General features: G+C 40.4%; 2 protein-coding genes across 3 annotated transcripts in view; one reads left to right on the forward strand and one right to left on the reverse strand.

Moving 5' to 3' along the window:
* The first annotated feature begins 1,333 nt into the window (after positions 1–1,333).
* grem2b (gremlin 2, DAN family BMP antagonist b) lies at positions 1,334–12,139 on the forward strand. Its single transcript, XM_027132778.2, has 2 exons — positions 1,334–1,867; positions 10,930–12,139. Exon 2 carries the CDS (start codon positions 10,931–10,933, stop codon positions 11,429–11,431), a length of 501 nt encoding a protein of 166 aa, XP_026988579.2. The 5' UTR covers positions 1,334–1,867; position 10,930; the 3' UTR covers positions 11,432–12,139.
* A 452-nt stretch (positions 12,140–12,591) lies between these two features.
* fmn2b (formin 2b) overlaps positions 12,592–17,445 on the reverse strand; it is a 69,883-nt gene continuing 65,029 nt past the window's right edge. For both annotated transcript variants that reach the window (XM_047817558.1, XM_027132777.2), the window contains 2 exons: positions 14,198–14,279; positions 12,592–13,834 (listed from right to left, as the gene is read on the reverse strand). In XM_047817558.1, the coding sequence (XP_047673514.1) occupies positions 13,808–13,834; positions 14,198–14,279 (109 nt within the window). In that variant the 3' untranslated portion in view covers positions 12,592–13,807. The remainder of the gene's footprint in view (positions 13,835–14,197; positions 14,280–17,445) is intronic.

Here is a 17,445-nt window from a genome sequence, read left to right on the forward strand (position 1 = left end):
TACACTCCTGTGAATATAAAGTTATTATATAATATTATAACGTGTTGTTTACAGCTTTACAGAACATAAACATAGAACTAAAGGTTAATATAAAAAAATAATATAAGCACCTTCTGTCTAGTTCTGTCTTTCTTTAGAAACTCTTTTTTTTTCTAATTTTTTTTTCTGTTCTTTGCCTTAATTGATGCTTATATAATAAAAGCTAGTTGCTTATATTCTGAAAACAGCTTTTCATCTTATTAACATTTGTTTTCCTCCATGCATAAAATCAGTAGTAGTTACAATACATAAATATATAAACAAACAAACAAATAAATAAAAATAATAGTGTTGTGCAGGAAAGATATTGAACTGTAAACCTGTGCGTAGTGTAGCAGCAGAAGCAATAATAAATAGTAAAAATATATAAATAAACAAACAAATAAATAAATAAATACTACTACTACTACTACTACTACTACTACTACTACTACTACTACTACTAATAATAATAATAATAATAATAATAATAATAATAATAAATGTCTCAGATATTCAGCAGTACTGTATTATCATGGTCAGTCTTGTGGTAGATCCAGAGTCTCGGGAGCGTTCAGTGTGAGGCAGAAACACATCTCAACTCAAAGTTGGCATGTTTTGATCCATCATATTACCAGAAACATGACATATTATTTTTCTCCCACTACAAAGAAGTGTGTATAATTACCGGCACTGAATTCAAATTCACTAAAGAGATAAGTCAGGAAAAAAACTTCTAAAAACATGACAGAAAAATGAATAAGAGACAGTAATTTAATCGAGTAACACACGCCTCCCTCATTAAAATCAAATCTGGAAACATCACTTTTTTTATTTTACTCTACAACCGCCTTAGAACAACGGTGAAACATCTAAATTTTTCCTCCTATAATTATTTACATTTTCATTCTAGTATGTACATGAAAAATCAGGCAAAGTGATGCTGCAGCTATTATAGGTCTGACAGAATGAAAGTAAAGACTGGAGACGGGACGTGTGCTTCTTTGGAGTTTAAAGAGCTTTCTGTAAGTGATAAAGCTTCCTCAGAGCCGAGCAGGATCACGAGAATGTTTTATGCTCAGAGTCACGGCTTTGGAAACGAAATGCAACTTTGATCCTCCTCCCACTCAGGGTGACACATTGATGAGCTCTGTGTGTGTGTGTGTGTGTGTGTGTGTGTGTGTGTGTGAGAGAGAGAGAGAGAGAGAGGATGAAGGAGCTAGAAGTGGGCGTGTCAGAAATAGAGGAAGAAGGGTATGGAGAGGAATAAAGTCAGAGAAAGCAAGGAGGAAAGGGAAGCAGAGAGAGAGAGAGAGAGAGAGAGAGAGAGAGAGAGAGAGAGAGAGAGAGAGAGAGAGAGAGAGAGAGAGAGAGAGATGGTCTGATTTGTTTGGTGATCAGAGCCAATAGAAATCCTGCGGTTTGATAAGATCCACATGCGGGTGACGGAGAAGAGCCAGAAACAAGAGTTCAAACACAGCGAGGAGAGAGAGAGAGAGTAAGAGAGAAAGCCAGAGAGAGACAGACAGAGATAGAGACAGAGAGAAGAGTGACTCAGAGAGACACATAGAAAATCTTCATCCCACTGAGCAGGACAGAAAGCCTGCTGAGGAACAACTCCTCCAACTTCTGGAGACAGAGAGGCATCTCTTCAGACACATTCTTCCATGGGCATCAGAGCAGCATTCAGTCCACGAGCCACACACACACCAGCACTCTCAACCTAACCACTACCGGAATACACACACTCACACAAACACACACACATACACAAGCACACACACACACACACACACACACACACACACACACACGCGTGCACTGAGAACTGGACCACTGCAGACGAGAGGTAAGCGATCTTCCTCATAAAATGGTCTTTATAAGCTTGTGTGCGTGTGTGTGTATAGAATGTAGCCAGTTGTTAGAGCAGGATGAAGATCCATTCAGGATTACATATATAAAGGAAGGAAGGAAGGAGTCAGTCATGTGATTCAGTTTTGCATGATGCAGTCAATAAGATCAACCAAAACATCTACATAATCAATTCCACTATTTTTCATATGAAAAAAGCTTAACGTGTGTGTGTGTGTGTGTGTGAATCTGAGTGTTATGGTGGGAAGAGCATTAAAACAGTTAATGATCCGATTAATGATTTGTGTTTGCCGGGGTCCGTGACTGCTCCACCTTGCACTGTTGGGCAAAGCGGATTTGGCCTGGTCAGTAATCTGTGTTTTCAGTTTTTTTTTCCATCACAAGCCTGAGATTAAAGGGTTAAAGCCCACAGAAAACCACCGCATGTACTGTTATGTGTGTGTTGTGAACTTCTCTGCTTGAAGTGTCGCATCACAAGTCGCATATTAAACTGAATACATAATTCTATGGGACTGAATTAAATCTACTTCATACTGTAGAAAGTAGCAGGAAATCCAGACTAGATCATATAGCAGTACTGATGAATTAATTGCTAACTAAAGAAAATTACATCACAACACACTTGTCGTATAGACCTTCTTCCTCCTTTTCAAAATACAAACAAAATAATAATTATTTTGTGTAATCTTTTGTCAGTTCAGAGTTCTTTACAGCAAATGCTTTCAGCTTCACTGCTAAAATAATTTTTTTTAGTAGTTTTATTAATGTTGAGTAAATTATTTGTAATTTAAATGTACAATGTAGATTTTTGACCACTTTATTTATTTATTTATTTATTTTAAATGTTCCTGCGGTTGATGTGACATTATCTTCCACGATGATACAAATGAAACTAATATTCTAATGAATTCCTGTTAATATTCATTTTAAAAAGTTAACATTTAAAAAAAATTCCCATAAAACAAAAACAGAACGATCGAAGCATCAAAAACGTCTTCAAAATGTTAACCATTTTGCTCAGAATTGCTTTGGTGGGTTGACGTACTAACAGCAAATCAGGTTTGACTCAGAATTGGACTCTGTTCTGATTCGTTTCTGTTTATGTTGCGGTTTAGATAATCGAGATCGCTCGGCTAATAGAGAAAGCTAGACTGTAATGATATAAAAAAAAAAGTTGTAAAGGGTTTTATCTTGCTGGAGTCTCTTATTTCAGCCTGTTATGAAAAGAAGTTACAATCTTCAGCAGTTAATTCGATGAATGAATCATCTGTAATGCTGAAAAACTGATGCTAGTTGAGATGCTAACACTTTTAGCACATAACTCTGTGCTCATTACAGTGCAATGAGTTCACGGATGTAGATTAAATCTCAATTAGATTACAGTCTCACACACCACACTTTAAGTAGTAAGTCAACATTGAGGTAAGGAGCAGGAAAGAAGTCCGGCTCTTTGCAGTGTGTTTGGAGAAAGCGAGTGTGTTTGCTTAATAAAGCTCCTTTACTGCTGTGATTAAATCTGTATCGGAGTCACTCTGCCGTGGTTAATGAGCAGTTTTATAGCAGTGCATCCCAAGAGCTGGATTCAAGTGTGGAAAGATTCTAGCTTCAGAGTTGGCCGCTTGCTGGGATCAGGTATAAAACTGTATTAAAGGACAGCGGTGGTGTCAAATAAACATCAGTTCATGATGATTATCCAGTGTTATACAGTAACATCATTAACTTCATCATTATCTCCCTCGACTGAAGGGACACGTGCATCATATCCAGCATGCAAAACCTCTCCATTTATATTTCTATAGTAGATAATATTAGAACAACAAAAAATAGCGACACATTTTAACCTCATTCTTAATTCCATGGTTACTCATAATAACGTTGGGGTCCCATCAACATTTCTGTTCATTAAAGCATTACACCACTGGCATTAGACAGAGTGCATTATTATTATTATAGTAAGAGAGTGTTTGCAAGATAATAGATAAAATCAAATGCACTGCCCAGCCCCAATAGACCAATTTGGGAATCACAGAAACCATAAAATCCCATACAGCACCCTCTTCAGGATTCACTAAAGCATCAACACAACTGGCCTCATGATCAGGAGCTGTGGCAAAAGGTGTTTTTCCAAGATATGACACTAAAAACCCAGAACTTTTGCTTAGCAGGTCAACTTTTTAGTTCACGGTGTTAAAAGGTTTAAAAGATACATTACCTCTAGTCCTTAAGTGACCCCAGTTGCTGATTCGTGGTAACATGGTGCTTACTTTTAAAAAATAAGCAACTAACTGGTCAAGGGTTTAAGGCACAGCACCACCAAGCTGCCAATGTTGGGCCTTTAACGCTCTCTGCTCTAGGTACTGAACCTGCCCTCTGACCCCAATACCCTCAACTGGTATATGCAAAGAAAAGAGTTTCATTGTGTTTCTTATAAAAGCTTCTTCTAAAATAAAAAAGACACAGCAAACCCACGCTTGGTTCAGTGTTATGTTGTGTAGTGGTTAGAACCTTGGATTACTGTGCTGAGGGTCCAAGCTTCATGCTGTGTGGCTCAGTGGTATGAGTTACCCAGGTGGTGGTGGTGGTGGTGCGGTGTCCTGGGTCAAATCTTGGGCAGGACTCCTATGTGAAAAATTGCCTGAAGGTGCAGAGGGCTGACTTACAGTGTATGATGATGAAAGGAACCTCCACCACCACTTCATCCAACAGAAACACCACCACTCAATCTCGTCATCATCCCAACAACCACAACCAAACCCTCAAGCCACCATCAGCACCAACACCAAGTAGCAACATATTTAACTGCACTATCACAGACAACTGGGTGGCTATCTTGATAAATCAGCTATGATACTAAAGTGGGTGTGTCCTGTCACTGACGAGCTGCGTATATCTTACCTGACTCATCTGCACCCACAAAGACGTGACACACGTTTAGGAACTTGAGACTTAACCGTATTGCTTTTTAGAGGCACCTCAACAACAACTTTAACCGGGCGATTGAGGTCTCCAGATCCAGACACCACAATCGCCACAACTGTTTCTCCCTCATGCTTAATCCAATGCTTTGGCTGTTAGACGTGAGCTGCATCATGAGAATAACATGTAGCTTAAATATATCTACCAAATATTCACCAGTATATACATTATATATGTGAATGTAGATACAATAAGCTTGATGAGCGAGTGATTTTATTCTGTGTAGAGACACGGTGTAGAGAGATGATCTGGCATTACACATTACGGTTCATGAACAAAGCGCTAGCAAAGCAGTTGTGCCAAATTGTTTAACAAGGGGTGGGGGTGAAAAACTGGTGAGTGAATGGTAATTAAGTCGGGTCAGGGTTATTAGAGCATTCCCAATAGCCAAAATGCTCTCAGACTAATAAATCATTGAGATATTGATACCACATTGTCTTGTGACTCATCCACTTCCACCATCTCTTCCACACAGATCACACCCAGTTTGAAGAAATTCACAGTCTGTGTTTTCATTAAATAAACTGTAATTAAAATGATGTAGTGATGTAAATGTATATAAAATACATACCCAGTACTAATACTGTGTCCATTTGTCCAGGGTTAGAATTTTAGTATCTTTTCCCTGTATTACTCCCTGACGCTGTATTGAGTGAAGGGGAATTCTAGTGAATCATCCGAGTCATTTCAAATGTGTCATCATTAGGTAATGTTGAAAGTGCCTCATCGATCATTCTAGGTTTTGGAACAGACGGACGTATAACACGTGTCCATCCGAACCGTATCAACATACTGTACGTTATTTTCCTGCCTACGTGATAACATGCAGAATACTGTATCTATTACAAGCTCGAGCCGGTTATAAGCATCGAGCTCGACAAAGTTCCTGTCGTCGACCTTCAGAGCGGCCGAGTTCTCGTTATTGTGTATTTAACTTTCCACGTTGGTGGTTTACTCAGCCTGATAAAGCACAGGGCACCTTCAGGAGCCCAGATCCCAAACATAGGCATTCTTCAATATGCAGCACACATGCTCGGCACACTAACACACTCTTATAAATGCTTTCTGCTACATTAAGTACATAAGTCAGAGTAGAGATTACTGGTTTGCATGTGTGTGAGCAGCAGAAGGAGGAGGAGGAGGAGGTGGTTGATGTGTGTTTCTCAGCCTTTGTAGAAACAGCACACTCAGCTGGTGGCAATTATGGAAAGTAGTCTGTGTGTGTGTGCGTGCATGTAGGGGGTTATGGGAGTTGTTTTGGGGTGACAGGGGTGTGTTGTGGTTGCATGCCAATGCCCCAACAGCCTGAGGCATCCTGAGCACAGCCCCATCTACTGTGGAACATTAACACACCTCAAGGTTGTTTTCATAGCAAACGGGCTGGAATCTGCGCTGGTTTAAAGAAATGCCCGAGCTATGATTGAGCATTTGATAATATACTATTAATTTGATGCCTGTCTGTGCCGGCATATTATTTACGGAAATAACTCCGGGAGCTTGCGTTACATTTTTTTTTTTTTTTTTGAACATGCGAGAGAAAGACATGTTGGCTTTCAAAACCACATTATTATCTCAAATGAGCAGCGGGGAAATATTCCAATCTGCCTTTTTTCTTCCCGCAAACACACAGGCTTGTTCTGTTTGGAAGAGAATCACTAAGGAATTCCTAAATGCTTCAGAATCTGCATGCTTACGGTCATTATTTGCTTGACAAGAAATATCTCGAAGACACCGTGTACCTTTGGGCTGACTTACCGAACCGAGCCTTATCAGTGCCTTATTATGGAGTTAAATGTCCTAGCATCCACCTAAGCATGGATCAAACGGAGTAAAACCTCTGAATGGAGATAACGGATATCTCTTAGGCAACATGAAGGACAGAGCAAAGCCTGATGCAAGTAGTGGTTAGGGTCAGGAAGCAGCAGAGTCAGACATCTCAGAGAGAAAGTGGAGGGCATGACCTGTATGAGGGGAGGAAACAACAGTCTAGCAAGAGTTCCAGAGGGACAAAAAAAAAAAAATCCACTTACTATACAATTATATATACCAATATTAGCCAAATTAACCTACACTACAGATGATACCTTAAAGAGTTCTACAGCAGAACAAATAATTAATCATCAAGATACTGTAACACTGAGTCTCTAACATTGTTCCTCAGTGATTGACTTCTTCGGTCTCTGCTGTCCATTCTCAACCATTGTCTACACAAAGATCAGCTCTAACTATGATGAGATCAGACAATTTCCATATCCTCTCTTGAAGAACTCTTAAGAGATCTGGATGCAGATTTAGTAGGGAGAGAAAGTGGAGGAAAACTGAACCTGCAGGCTGAGCTGAATGCAGCTTCACCTCTCCTGTGACCTTCCTCTGAACATGGAAAATACAGCACAGGTCAGGTACTTTGGGATAAAAATCTACCTCTCATTCCTAAGACTTGCCCTGCTGTTCCTCTTTAACCCCAGAACCTGATCTGGAATCAGGTTACACGTCACCGCTTTCCATTTTTAAACCATGGTGAGTTATACGAGATCTGACCCATGATTGATTTTTAAAAGGTTGTAAAATTGCAGTAAAAGTGGCACTTCTCCTGAGCATACGCTACGTCCACTACACTTAATATAGAGAAGCGAAGCGTGGAAGCGATGAGAGATTGGAGTGAAAAAGAGGAAGACGGAGTGGGGGCTTGTCCTCGTTCAGATATACGAGGAGCCTCCGCTGAGGCCATGGTGTCACGGCAAAACTTTGGAGGCCAAGACGGGCTGACGCGGTGACTCAGGGGTGCATTCATCATCTTTTGTGCAAACATCCACAGCCTGCCAGACCGCAGACTCACAACCAGCTACTTATTTTGACAACGGTTAAGAGCTCCTCTGAACCGCTGTCTGAAGAGGAGTTCCAGTTATGTGGGGTTAACTGTAGAGTCAGCCTCAAGAACAGACGAGGAAAAACACGGTCATGCTCGAGTGAGGCTGCATGACAACACCACAACGCCTTTTGGGCAAGAAAGCAAATTCTAAAGTAAGAACGTTTTATAGTCTGAAATATTTTAGCTCAAGCACGATGTGAAATAGATATCAGATGGTAAGCGATAAGCTGGAGAAAAGGCTGACCGAAGATGACCGTTTAATTCTCTCAAGAAAAACACACATTTTTGTAAATGTTTCTTTTCCAAGACTGAGTCAGCCGTAGAGCTGCCACATCTGCTGCAAAGATGTCCATGTGATTGACAGATAGCTTTCTCTCGTGCCTGAGATGTAATCATCTCGGCCGCCGTCTCTTTGGTCCCGCTGCCCATGGACAAAGTGACAAATTAAGCTTAATCTGTGTCTTCCTGCCCTCTCAGGAAACAATATAAAAGCAAAAAAAAAAAAGGCTTAGCTTGACCCCTAGAGACATTCTGAGCCATGAAAAACATGATGGAAGAGCGAGGAGGGATGAGAACAAGAGAGGGGGGGATGAACGTCACACTTCAGAAGAATAGCTTTTGTGAAATTTGGGGCCTAAACACATTCTGGTGCAAGTGAGATAAATGAGTCAAACTCAGCACAGTTTGTGCCCACTCATAACGCCGCGGCGCCTCCAAAGAACGTTTACATATTCATCGCATTTGTCACCCGCAGCCTAAGCAATAAGGGGAATTGTTTCTCTGGAGGAGTCAAACTCACTGCAATCAACTTCCTTTCCTCTCCGTTCTCGCCTGGACTAACCCCCCAACCCCAACCCCACCCCCCCAGCTGATTAATGAAGGTGTTTATTTTAACGACGGTTTTTTAAACTGACAAATTAGCTGGCCGCAGTAATGGCTCAATTAAGTTAATTTCGTCCTCGTATGACATTCATTTCCTTTTTCGCTCTAAGAAAGCAAACAGCGCAGCGATTGATGAAACTGTAGTTTGTGAGGCGTTCTGGCGTAGGAATGTATCTGAAATGACTGATCATAGGCAAAGTTTAATTTAACCACAATCCTGATCAAAACCAAACACGCAAGATAGACTTTAAAAATAGCTGAATTCCAGCGTATGTAAACCTTAAAATAAATAACTTTGCCTCACCCGTACTTACGCTCTATTAAGTACCAGACATTTGATCTTTTTTTTTTTTTTTTGCACAAGGCTAATAGTACAAAGCTACACTCTGGAGTTTAAATTCTGCTTCTTAACATTAGCCACTAATCTAAATATGCTTATATTGCACAAGCTATAGATAAGGATGATGTACAGCATGCCGTTTACTAACTATTTTATTTAATCGATTATTGCTAAGCTTAGCAGGGGACACAGAAACTAGGAGAGCATTATGCTAACTTTAGGTTTTCAATAGCATCACGGTAGAATGTGATGCACCAACACATTGGAAGGATGTGGTAGCTACTTATAGTTAAGATGTCGGCCTGATGGTTGTGAGTTCAAATCCCGGTGCTGCTACTGCTTGGCTCTTGAGCAAGGACCTTATAAACAAAAGTCGTTCAGGATAAGGGTGTCTGCCCTTTAATGCTATAAACATAAACAAGAGTCAAACATTTGCAGTTAAACGGTTGCTACAGAATTCAGATCAAGTCTAAAGCTAATAAAAACGAATAAAGGTATTAAATTAGTCAGGTCTCGATTGCTGACTACGTAGCACTCAACTAATCCAGACTGTTTATCAACCTCAGTTTAGTGTTAGTTTTGGTCCAAACTGGAGATCATACAGTAGCATACCAGTAAAGCTCACCAACTCCGAATTTGTCAACAATCTATCCTATTAAATGTATTTTTATTTATTTTACTTTTTTTTTTTAAATTAATAATTCCCCAGAGCATCTGAGTCAGGTCACAGAAGGTGTAGTTAGCTGATGAGTTGGCTCAGGTGTGTTGAGAACCAAGACCGGTTGAAAGATTGCAAAGTAGTCATTAGTTAGATCTGATGTGGCTGAGCTGTGATCTGTACACGCTTGTGTAGCGGTCAGTAACACTAACCAGTTCTAACAAAGCTGGTGTGTCTAAATGAGGTTTTCTCTTGGCACCAAGCTGCTGGAGCTCTAGGAAAATCCCACTCCCATTCCAGTGAAGTCAGTGACTGTAGAATTTAATGGTTTCCCTGGTAGGACACACCTGATTTAACTAATCAGTTCATTCCAAAGCCCTTGATGTGTAAAGTTGAGGAAAAAACAATTCTGAAGAAGGTCCCCAGGCATCAGAGTTCATGGATAATTATTTACAGCACATCTGATATTCTAATGACACTAGCCAATGTGCCGAATTATCCTGGTGACTAGAATTCAGAAAAATATATTTGAGCTTTGGCAAAAATGTTGGGAATGTGCTTGTCAAAGTAAAACTGCCGTAAGGTTTTGAAACAGATGAACATTTATGGAATGTTGTGTTTGGTCTCATTCAATTTTTAACATTTTAGAAGTCGAATGTATTTGGCTGTGAGTTCCCAGGAGAGGAATAAAAAATACAAAACAAAAAAAGGCTCACTGGATTCTGTATTTAGTGATGTCCATTTTGAGATTGGATCACAACAGACACTGAAAGAGACATCAGAATAGATAGGACATACATTAGCTTGAAATATTTCCGATCATACATCAGAGTAGGATGTACTTCACAGAGGCACAGAGTTCCTAAACCATGGGATCTGTTCCTATCTGCAAAGGGCCAGAATGAGTGCTGGTTTTCATTCCAATCAAGCAGGATTGGACTTTGTTCCACCTACTTAATCACTTGATGTTGGGTTGATCAGATGGGCGTGGCTTCTGCTCGGATGATATGATATGCCCTTATGTGAAAAATAATGGACACTCCTGATCTAACATTTCTACCATCCCTTTTATATCTCCTAACCACATGGAAGTCTTTAAGGACTGGAGCACATGCTACTGCTTTGGGAAATGGTAGCTCAGTTGGAGTACCGGTCAGAAGGTTGTGAGTGATACCACCAAACGTCCACTGCTGGGAGCTTAATTCTCAAATGCTTAGCTGTATAAATGAGATAAATGTAAGTGCGCCCTGGACAAAAGGTACCTTGCCAAATGCAAAAATTGTAAATGCTTGTCTCTTTCTGTCTCTCTCTCAGGATGTGCTGTAAGCTGTTGTTTTGGGTTCTCCTGGCCGGTGTGCTGTGTGCTGCGTCCGAGAGCCGCAAGACCCGCCCACAAAGTTCAATCCCATCACCGTTCAAAACCAACTCAAACACATCTGATCGCCGTGGCCGGAAACAAGAAGTACTGGCCTCCAGTCAGGAAGCCCTGGTAGTGACGGAAAGGAAGTACCTAAAGAGCGACTGGTGCAAGACGCAGCCTCTGCGGCAAACCGTGAACCATGAGGGCTGTCTGAGCCGCACGGTCATCAACCGCTTCTGCTACGGCCAGTGCAACTCCTTCTACATCCCACGGCACGTGAAAAAGGAGCAGGAGTCGTTCCAGTCGTGCGCTTTCTGTCGACCGCACCGCTTCACTACTCTCACTGTGGAGCTGGACTGCCCTGAACTGCAGCCACCGTTCCGGCACCGGAAGATCCAGCGGGTCAAACAGTGCCGCTGTATTTCTGTTAACGTTGCTGAATCTGGGAAACAGTAAAGCTGAAAGACTACAGCAGCCTGCCTGGGATGTCAGACAAAAGAAATATATAAAATATATATATATATGACAAACTTTTTTTTTTTGGTAGAATTTGGTACCTAATATAGGCAGAGTCAAAAGCTGCTAAACATGTTGAGATGTCTCGGAGCTGTCCATGTAATAGGGCAGCTTTTTTTGGTGTAGTTCTTGTCATGTGTTTTTGTGTGTTATATCGAGTTTGCATCTCAAGACTGATGTTTTCTGAAAGGACAAAAAGACTTGGTGAAGGTGAAGAACTGAACACCTTTTTCTGATGCCGCCTATAACCATCTGGCTCACACGTTCTTGGACAGAAACGCCACCCGTTAGGGGGGGAAAAAAGCTGCTGAAAAGTAAAGTGTCCGAGTTGCATTTGGATCTTGTCCTAATCCGATCGCCCTGATCCGCAGAAGACACGTACGATACAGACACAGCAGACTTTCCTTACCAATTTTGAGGGAAATGAGGTGGCTGAGCTGCAGGACTGTCAGTAACAGGACAGGTGGGGACACGGACTTGAACTGGCCAATCGTGCTGCTTGCAGTGACTTCAAATTAAGCCTTATTCAAAGAATATAACATTGTATTACTAGACCGAGTATAATAGAGATTATATATGATGGTACACAAAAATGTATATATCTAGAGAAAGAAATTACCGCTATATTAAAATCTATTTCAAGTAGAATCCCGGTTTTACTTTCTTAGAAAACCCTGGAAATCTCACACACACACCAAAAACAATCAACCAATAAAGTTATATTATCTGACATCTGTATTAATCATATAACACACTGATGATGGATGCCTATATTATTGCTTATAAAACGATAAATTATAAAATCTAAATGAATTTATGTTAAAAAACGGTTGGTTAATCAGACGTATTCATTTTTAAGTTTACGTCCTATGATTCGATGTTAACACCCGGTTCAGCTTATCAATCACTGATGAACCGGTATAATCAGGAATATTTACACAACTAATAATATATACACAAGCGTGAACCACACTGATGTTCATACCTTAAAGAACTTTACCATTACCTGATGTACCTGTGTAATATTTCCCAATGTGGCTTTAGAACAGTGTCACACTGCTCAAGACATAAACGTGTTTGTTCGAATGAAAGCCCGACCCTTTAATTTATTTCTCTTTATTTTACATAAATTATGCTTTTCCAAAAGAAAAAAACAACAACCAGAAAACAAACAATACCCAAACAATAAGACAGTTATTGCACGTGGGCAGACCTTCGTTTCTCCTGAACCAGAGTGATCGACACTGAACACACACATGCTGAGACAGAAAAAATAGTTATAAAAATTATACACAAGATTTATATTACATAAAGATGCTAATACTACTTTACATTAGATAAAATAATGGCATTTTTAAATACATTTTAAGCAAGTCTCGTACGTTGCCATTTAAAAAATAATTAATCCCTATTAAACATTTTTCTGCCATGATCCTGTAGCGTGGGTTAAACACAGACAGAATACAGTTCCACGGCTTCAGCTGAAATTGTAATACCTCTGGTGCTGAAGGAGGAAGAACAATGCGTGTACCTGATCGTCTCTAAGGCCGACTTTGCTATTGTTCACGTGAACACGCATCCCTCAGATGTCCTACTGCTTCCTGATAGTCTCCGTTAGTGCGTCCATTCGTTTGAGCTCGCAGATCCTGCGCAGTCCTTTTCGGAGCTCCGTTTAAGCCACTTGTACGGACATGTAACATCTAGTTACTGTTACCATTATTCTTGATAAAGGAACTAAAAACACAGCTTCAGCACAGTAAAGCACTTAAACTGTGTTTTTTTTCTTCTTCCTCTTATAGCGTAACACACTGATGACAGAAAAATCACTGCCTTCATTTTTATCTGTGAAACTGGGCTGGAAACAAAACCGAGCTTTTGGGGGTCATCATACTGCTGGTGATCCACGACAATGCAAGATCGGTTTAGAGAAAAATACTGCAGTTTAAACAAGCTGAGGGAAATTTACACACATTCCCCCTTTATCAAGCTTCATTTCTTTTTGTTTTCATCACTGGTAGCACATGTCTTTTTCCTCCAATTTACATACACAGCGATTCACCCATGAACGCACACCCTGAAAGGACGTGACCATACGACACGCTTCCTGTATGCATGTTGCAGATAAATGTTTGAGGGCTGCTACATTACTCACAAGGATGTTTGTGTGTGTGTGTGTGTGTGTGTGTGAGAGAGTGAGATACAGATGGATGAAATTTTAATACAGAATATAGCCCATGTCTGCAGTCCATGCACTCTACCTCTTGGCGGATCTGAAAGAACTTTTATTTCGTTTTTAGGGTTAAAAAGTCCAGCTTGTTAGATCTTCATGCCCAGCTTCGCTTTCTGTGGAAAAGAAGAAAAAAAAAGCTTTCTTGTCTGTGCAATAAATACTTATGCAGCATCAACACATCCATCTTAACACCGAGGCGATTTGTTTATTAAAAAAAATATATATATAAAATAATAAAATCACCAATCAGATACCCAGGAATATTGGGGGAAACAAACAAAAAAATAGGACTTATAAAAAAGTACATTTCTTGTATACCACACACATTTTCTATGTTAAAACAAACCTCATGGTGAGAATTAAATGTAGAGTACTGTTTTTACTAAACATGTAGTACGGTCACGTTGTAAACGTGATGCGTGACAGTACATCAGAGCCGAATTTTCTTAATGAGGTGTAATATAAAGTGCACTTACTATTCCAGTGGCATGCTTGGGTTTGACACTGTATGTGGCTTTTTCCTTGGCTTGTCTAAAACATTCCTCTGCTGCTTTTAACCTGAACAGAGACAAACACACACAAAAAAAGAACAAATCTGATTTTTCTCAACATCAAAAGCAGATCAGAAAGCACGTAACGTATTTTGGGTTAGGTTTCAGTTTCCTGGCCCTGGTTGTGAATTACTCCATGTGCTTCCGGAGCTGAAGTGTGTGTGATGGAACATAAGAGTTAAGATTAGGAATGCGTGTAATAGTTTATGATGAAACAACGCCGATGTTTACAGACCTCAATTGCCTCTTTATGTATATCTATATGTATAACTGTCTGCTTTTGGTACGATCCCATCTTCAGGCTGTGGGACGAGGAGTTTACTAGGCAGGGTTACAGTGACGTTGCCATGACAACTAGCCAACGTTAGGTGGGTGTAGGTTCTCTTTCCATCCAGCAGGAACTACACCTGTTTAGTCAGTAGTTCTTGGCTCGGGTGTAGCTTCTGCTTGGTTGGAATGAAAACCTGCACCCACACCAGCCCTTTGTGGATACGATCAGACACCCCTTGCTTTAGCATCACTGATGAACTGAGGAAGATATTTACAGAAGTGTGTATGGTAATAAGCCTCCAATACTTCAAACAATAACAAGTCTTGCCTGATAGACCACCCAGTGGGTAATAAAACACTCTGATTTGATTAAATGTTCATCCTTCCTGCAAAATCATGTACAATACTACAGAAGGCTCCGCAGTAACGCTGCTACTGACTGAAGGTCGGGGATTTATTTAGTGCTATTATTGAAAGCTGAAAAAGTGGCATGAAATTATACACAGTGGATTTAATTTTGGTCTGACCATGTTACTTTACCACCACCTCTCTTACAAACACACACACACACACAAAACAGTGGCGCCAGAGGGATCAGAAAAAGGCTGATGGCTATGCGGGGCACGGAACAAATCCCTGGTACCACAAGTTTGGATGTTACGATACGCTCCTAATACACAGCTAATCCTCAGTAACTGCCAGTACACTCTCTCACACACACACACACACACACACACACACAACACTGAAACATTTAAGTAAGTACAGGTCACAAGCACCTTCGGTTCTCTGCTTGGCCTCTTAATGATTTCTCAGAGCTCATTTGAACTCAAATGCTGAAATGCGACACTTAACTGAACATTACCGGAGGACCCTGAGCGTAAGGGAATAGTGATGGGTGATAAATCTTCCAGAATGTTCCTCTTTCTCCAAATACAGATGACCTTTGGGAGCTACCTTACTGATGCAGCAAGCTTTTAATGAAAGCTTATCAAAAGAACAGGATAGATTTTGGCTGAGCTTATACAGTATTTCTGGCTAGATGAAATGAATTGTAGATTTCTCTCTCTTTAAACTTGTGCTGCTCCTGGCTACTTTCTAAAATGAAGAGCCTTTTGGTGAGCCAGACTTGCTTTAGACTGGAGGCTCCAAAGCACCAAAACATGTCTTGCTTGACCAATTACTTTTGATTTTTTGCCAAAAGCTAAGTTTACTGACTGTTAACGAGGTTTGGCAGGTACACTGTGTTTCCAAGGTGTGCATATCATCTCTCTCTGTGACTGGTGCTGGCCTACTTGAGCCAAAGTTTTTTTTCTTTCTTTCCTTTTCTGTAGAACCTTCGTGCAGTCCACAGGCTGTGATTAAACACAAGGAGCAACTCTTCCACATTGGAGTTAATTGGACTTGACATATTTCCACGTCGCCCAATCTGTGTGGTCTGGGGTTATTAAATCAGACACGCTCGCTTCTCTTCCCGCTTCCGCTCAGAAGACTCTCCACGGCTCTGCACCTTCTCGAAGCGAACAGTAAAACGAGAGCTTGAACAGATTTATTTACTGACACTTTTCACTCCTGACACCCTCAGGGTCTCCACTGTCTCTTTCTAACAAGGCTGGGGGGTGGGGTGGGGTGAGGGGGGAGCATGGGGTGGGATGGCAGGCGTTTCAGCTCTCATTTCCTTGACCTCCAAACCTTCAAAAGAGCCAAAAGAGCACGAACACCACCATAATTGGAGATGTGTTGGGCAACCACAGCAGTAATGGGAGCAAGTAACTAACACATTGCCTGCTTTATAGGGAGCAGACTTTGATGCCAGAAGAAGAAAAAAGAAGAAAGAAAATAAAAAGGCTATGTGCATAATATCCTGATAAGGGAATTGTGTAAGGTACATGGTGAGGTAGGTGGTGTGTTATTGCGTGTGTCTCTTCCTGCAAATGTGTTTCCGAGTCGGTCATAAAAAAAAGAACAGGCAGTTTGATGTGAATTAGTGTCATATGGAAACTCTAGCCTCATCAAGGACCTGAAGTGTCGGGATTAAAAATGACAAAACCTCTGTTCTTGAACTCAGACTACAAAAATCCCCAGCCATTTCCTTTACAGTCAAACCCATTAAAATCATTAATGTTTGGCACCAGCTCACTTTCCTTAACAGCTTTTGACTTGCAGCTGGCAGACTTATTTATTTATTAATTTTTTTAACAGAATCCGTCGGCATTGCCTGGGCGGCAGAGAGACAGGAAAGTACCCATACTTTATATTTCAATTATACATTCATTTAGAGGTGGAATTTCCTCCTAATTACACACACACTAAATTGAGAGGAGAAAAAAAAGCACACCCCATGAAAGCCTTTTTTTTAAAATAGTTAAACATAAGGGGACATTTGATCTTCATTTTAACAATATTGGAAGATTCAAGTAATATCACTAAACAAATAAAACCCAAAGAAAAGAGATCTATAAAATGTAACTTTAAATTAAATCTAATTTGTTGTAAAGAAAAAGTAAGGACACCCCCACATTTATTTGTACTTAAAATGGATAAAATGACCTGCAGGTGTATCACATCAGGCGTAAATTATTAGAACACTGTTACAGAGCGTTTTGAATGCATTTCTGTGATCAGATAGCTATCCGATGGTAAAAAGACCAGGTTGTAAATGCCCTCAAACATTTGAGACTGATATAAATCGAATCGCTCAAACCCCTTCAGAAGGTTGTCTGGGATGCATTTCAGATGAAACTGGACAGGTGTAAATGAATGTGGTTGTTCAAGGCACATATGTCAACGCCAGACTCCTCCTAAACGGAAGTACGTCACATGCAGGTGATCTTTCACCCAGGTGTCTCATTGGGTCTTAAAATGCACTGCTGCCGGCAGCAAACAGTAAATGCTGTTTTTTG

This window comes from Tachysurus fulvidraco, chromosome 8 (genome assembly GCF_022655615.1).
Source record: "Tachysurus fulvidraco isolate hzauxx_2018 chromosome 8, HZAU_PFXX_2.0, whole genome shotgun sequence".
Lineage (NCBI taxonomy): Eukaryota > Metazoa > Chordata > Actinopteri > Siluriformes > Bagridae > Tachysurus > Tachysurus fulvidraco.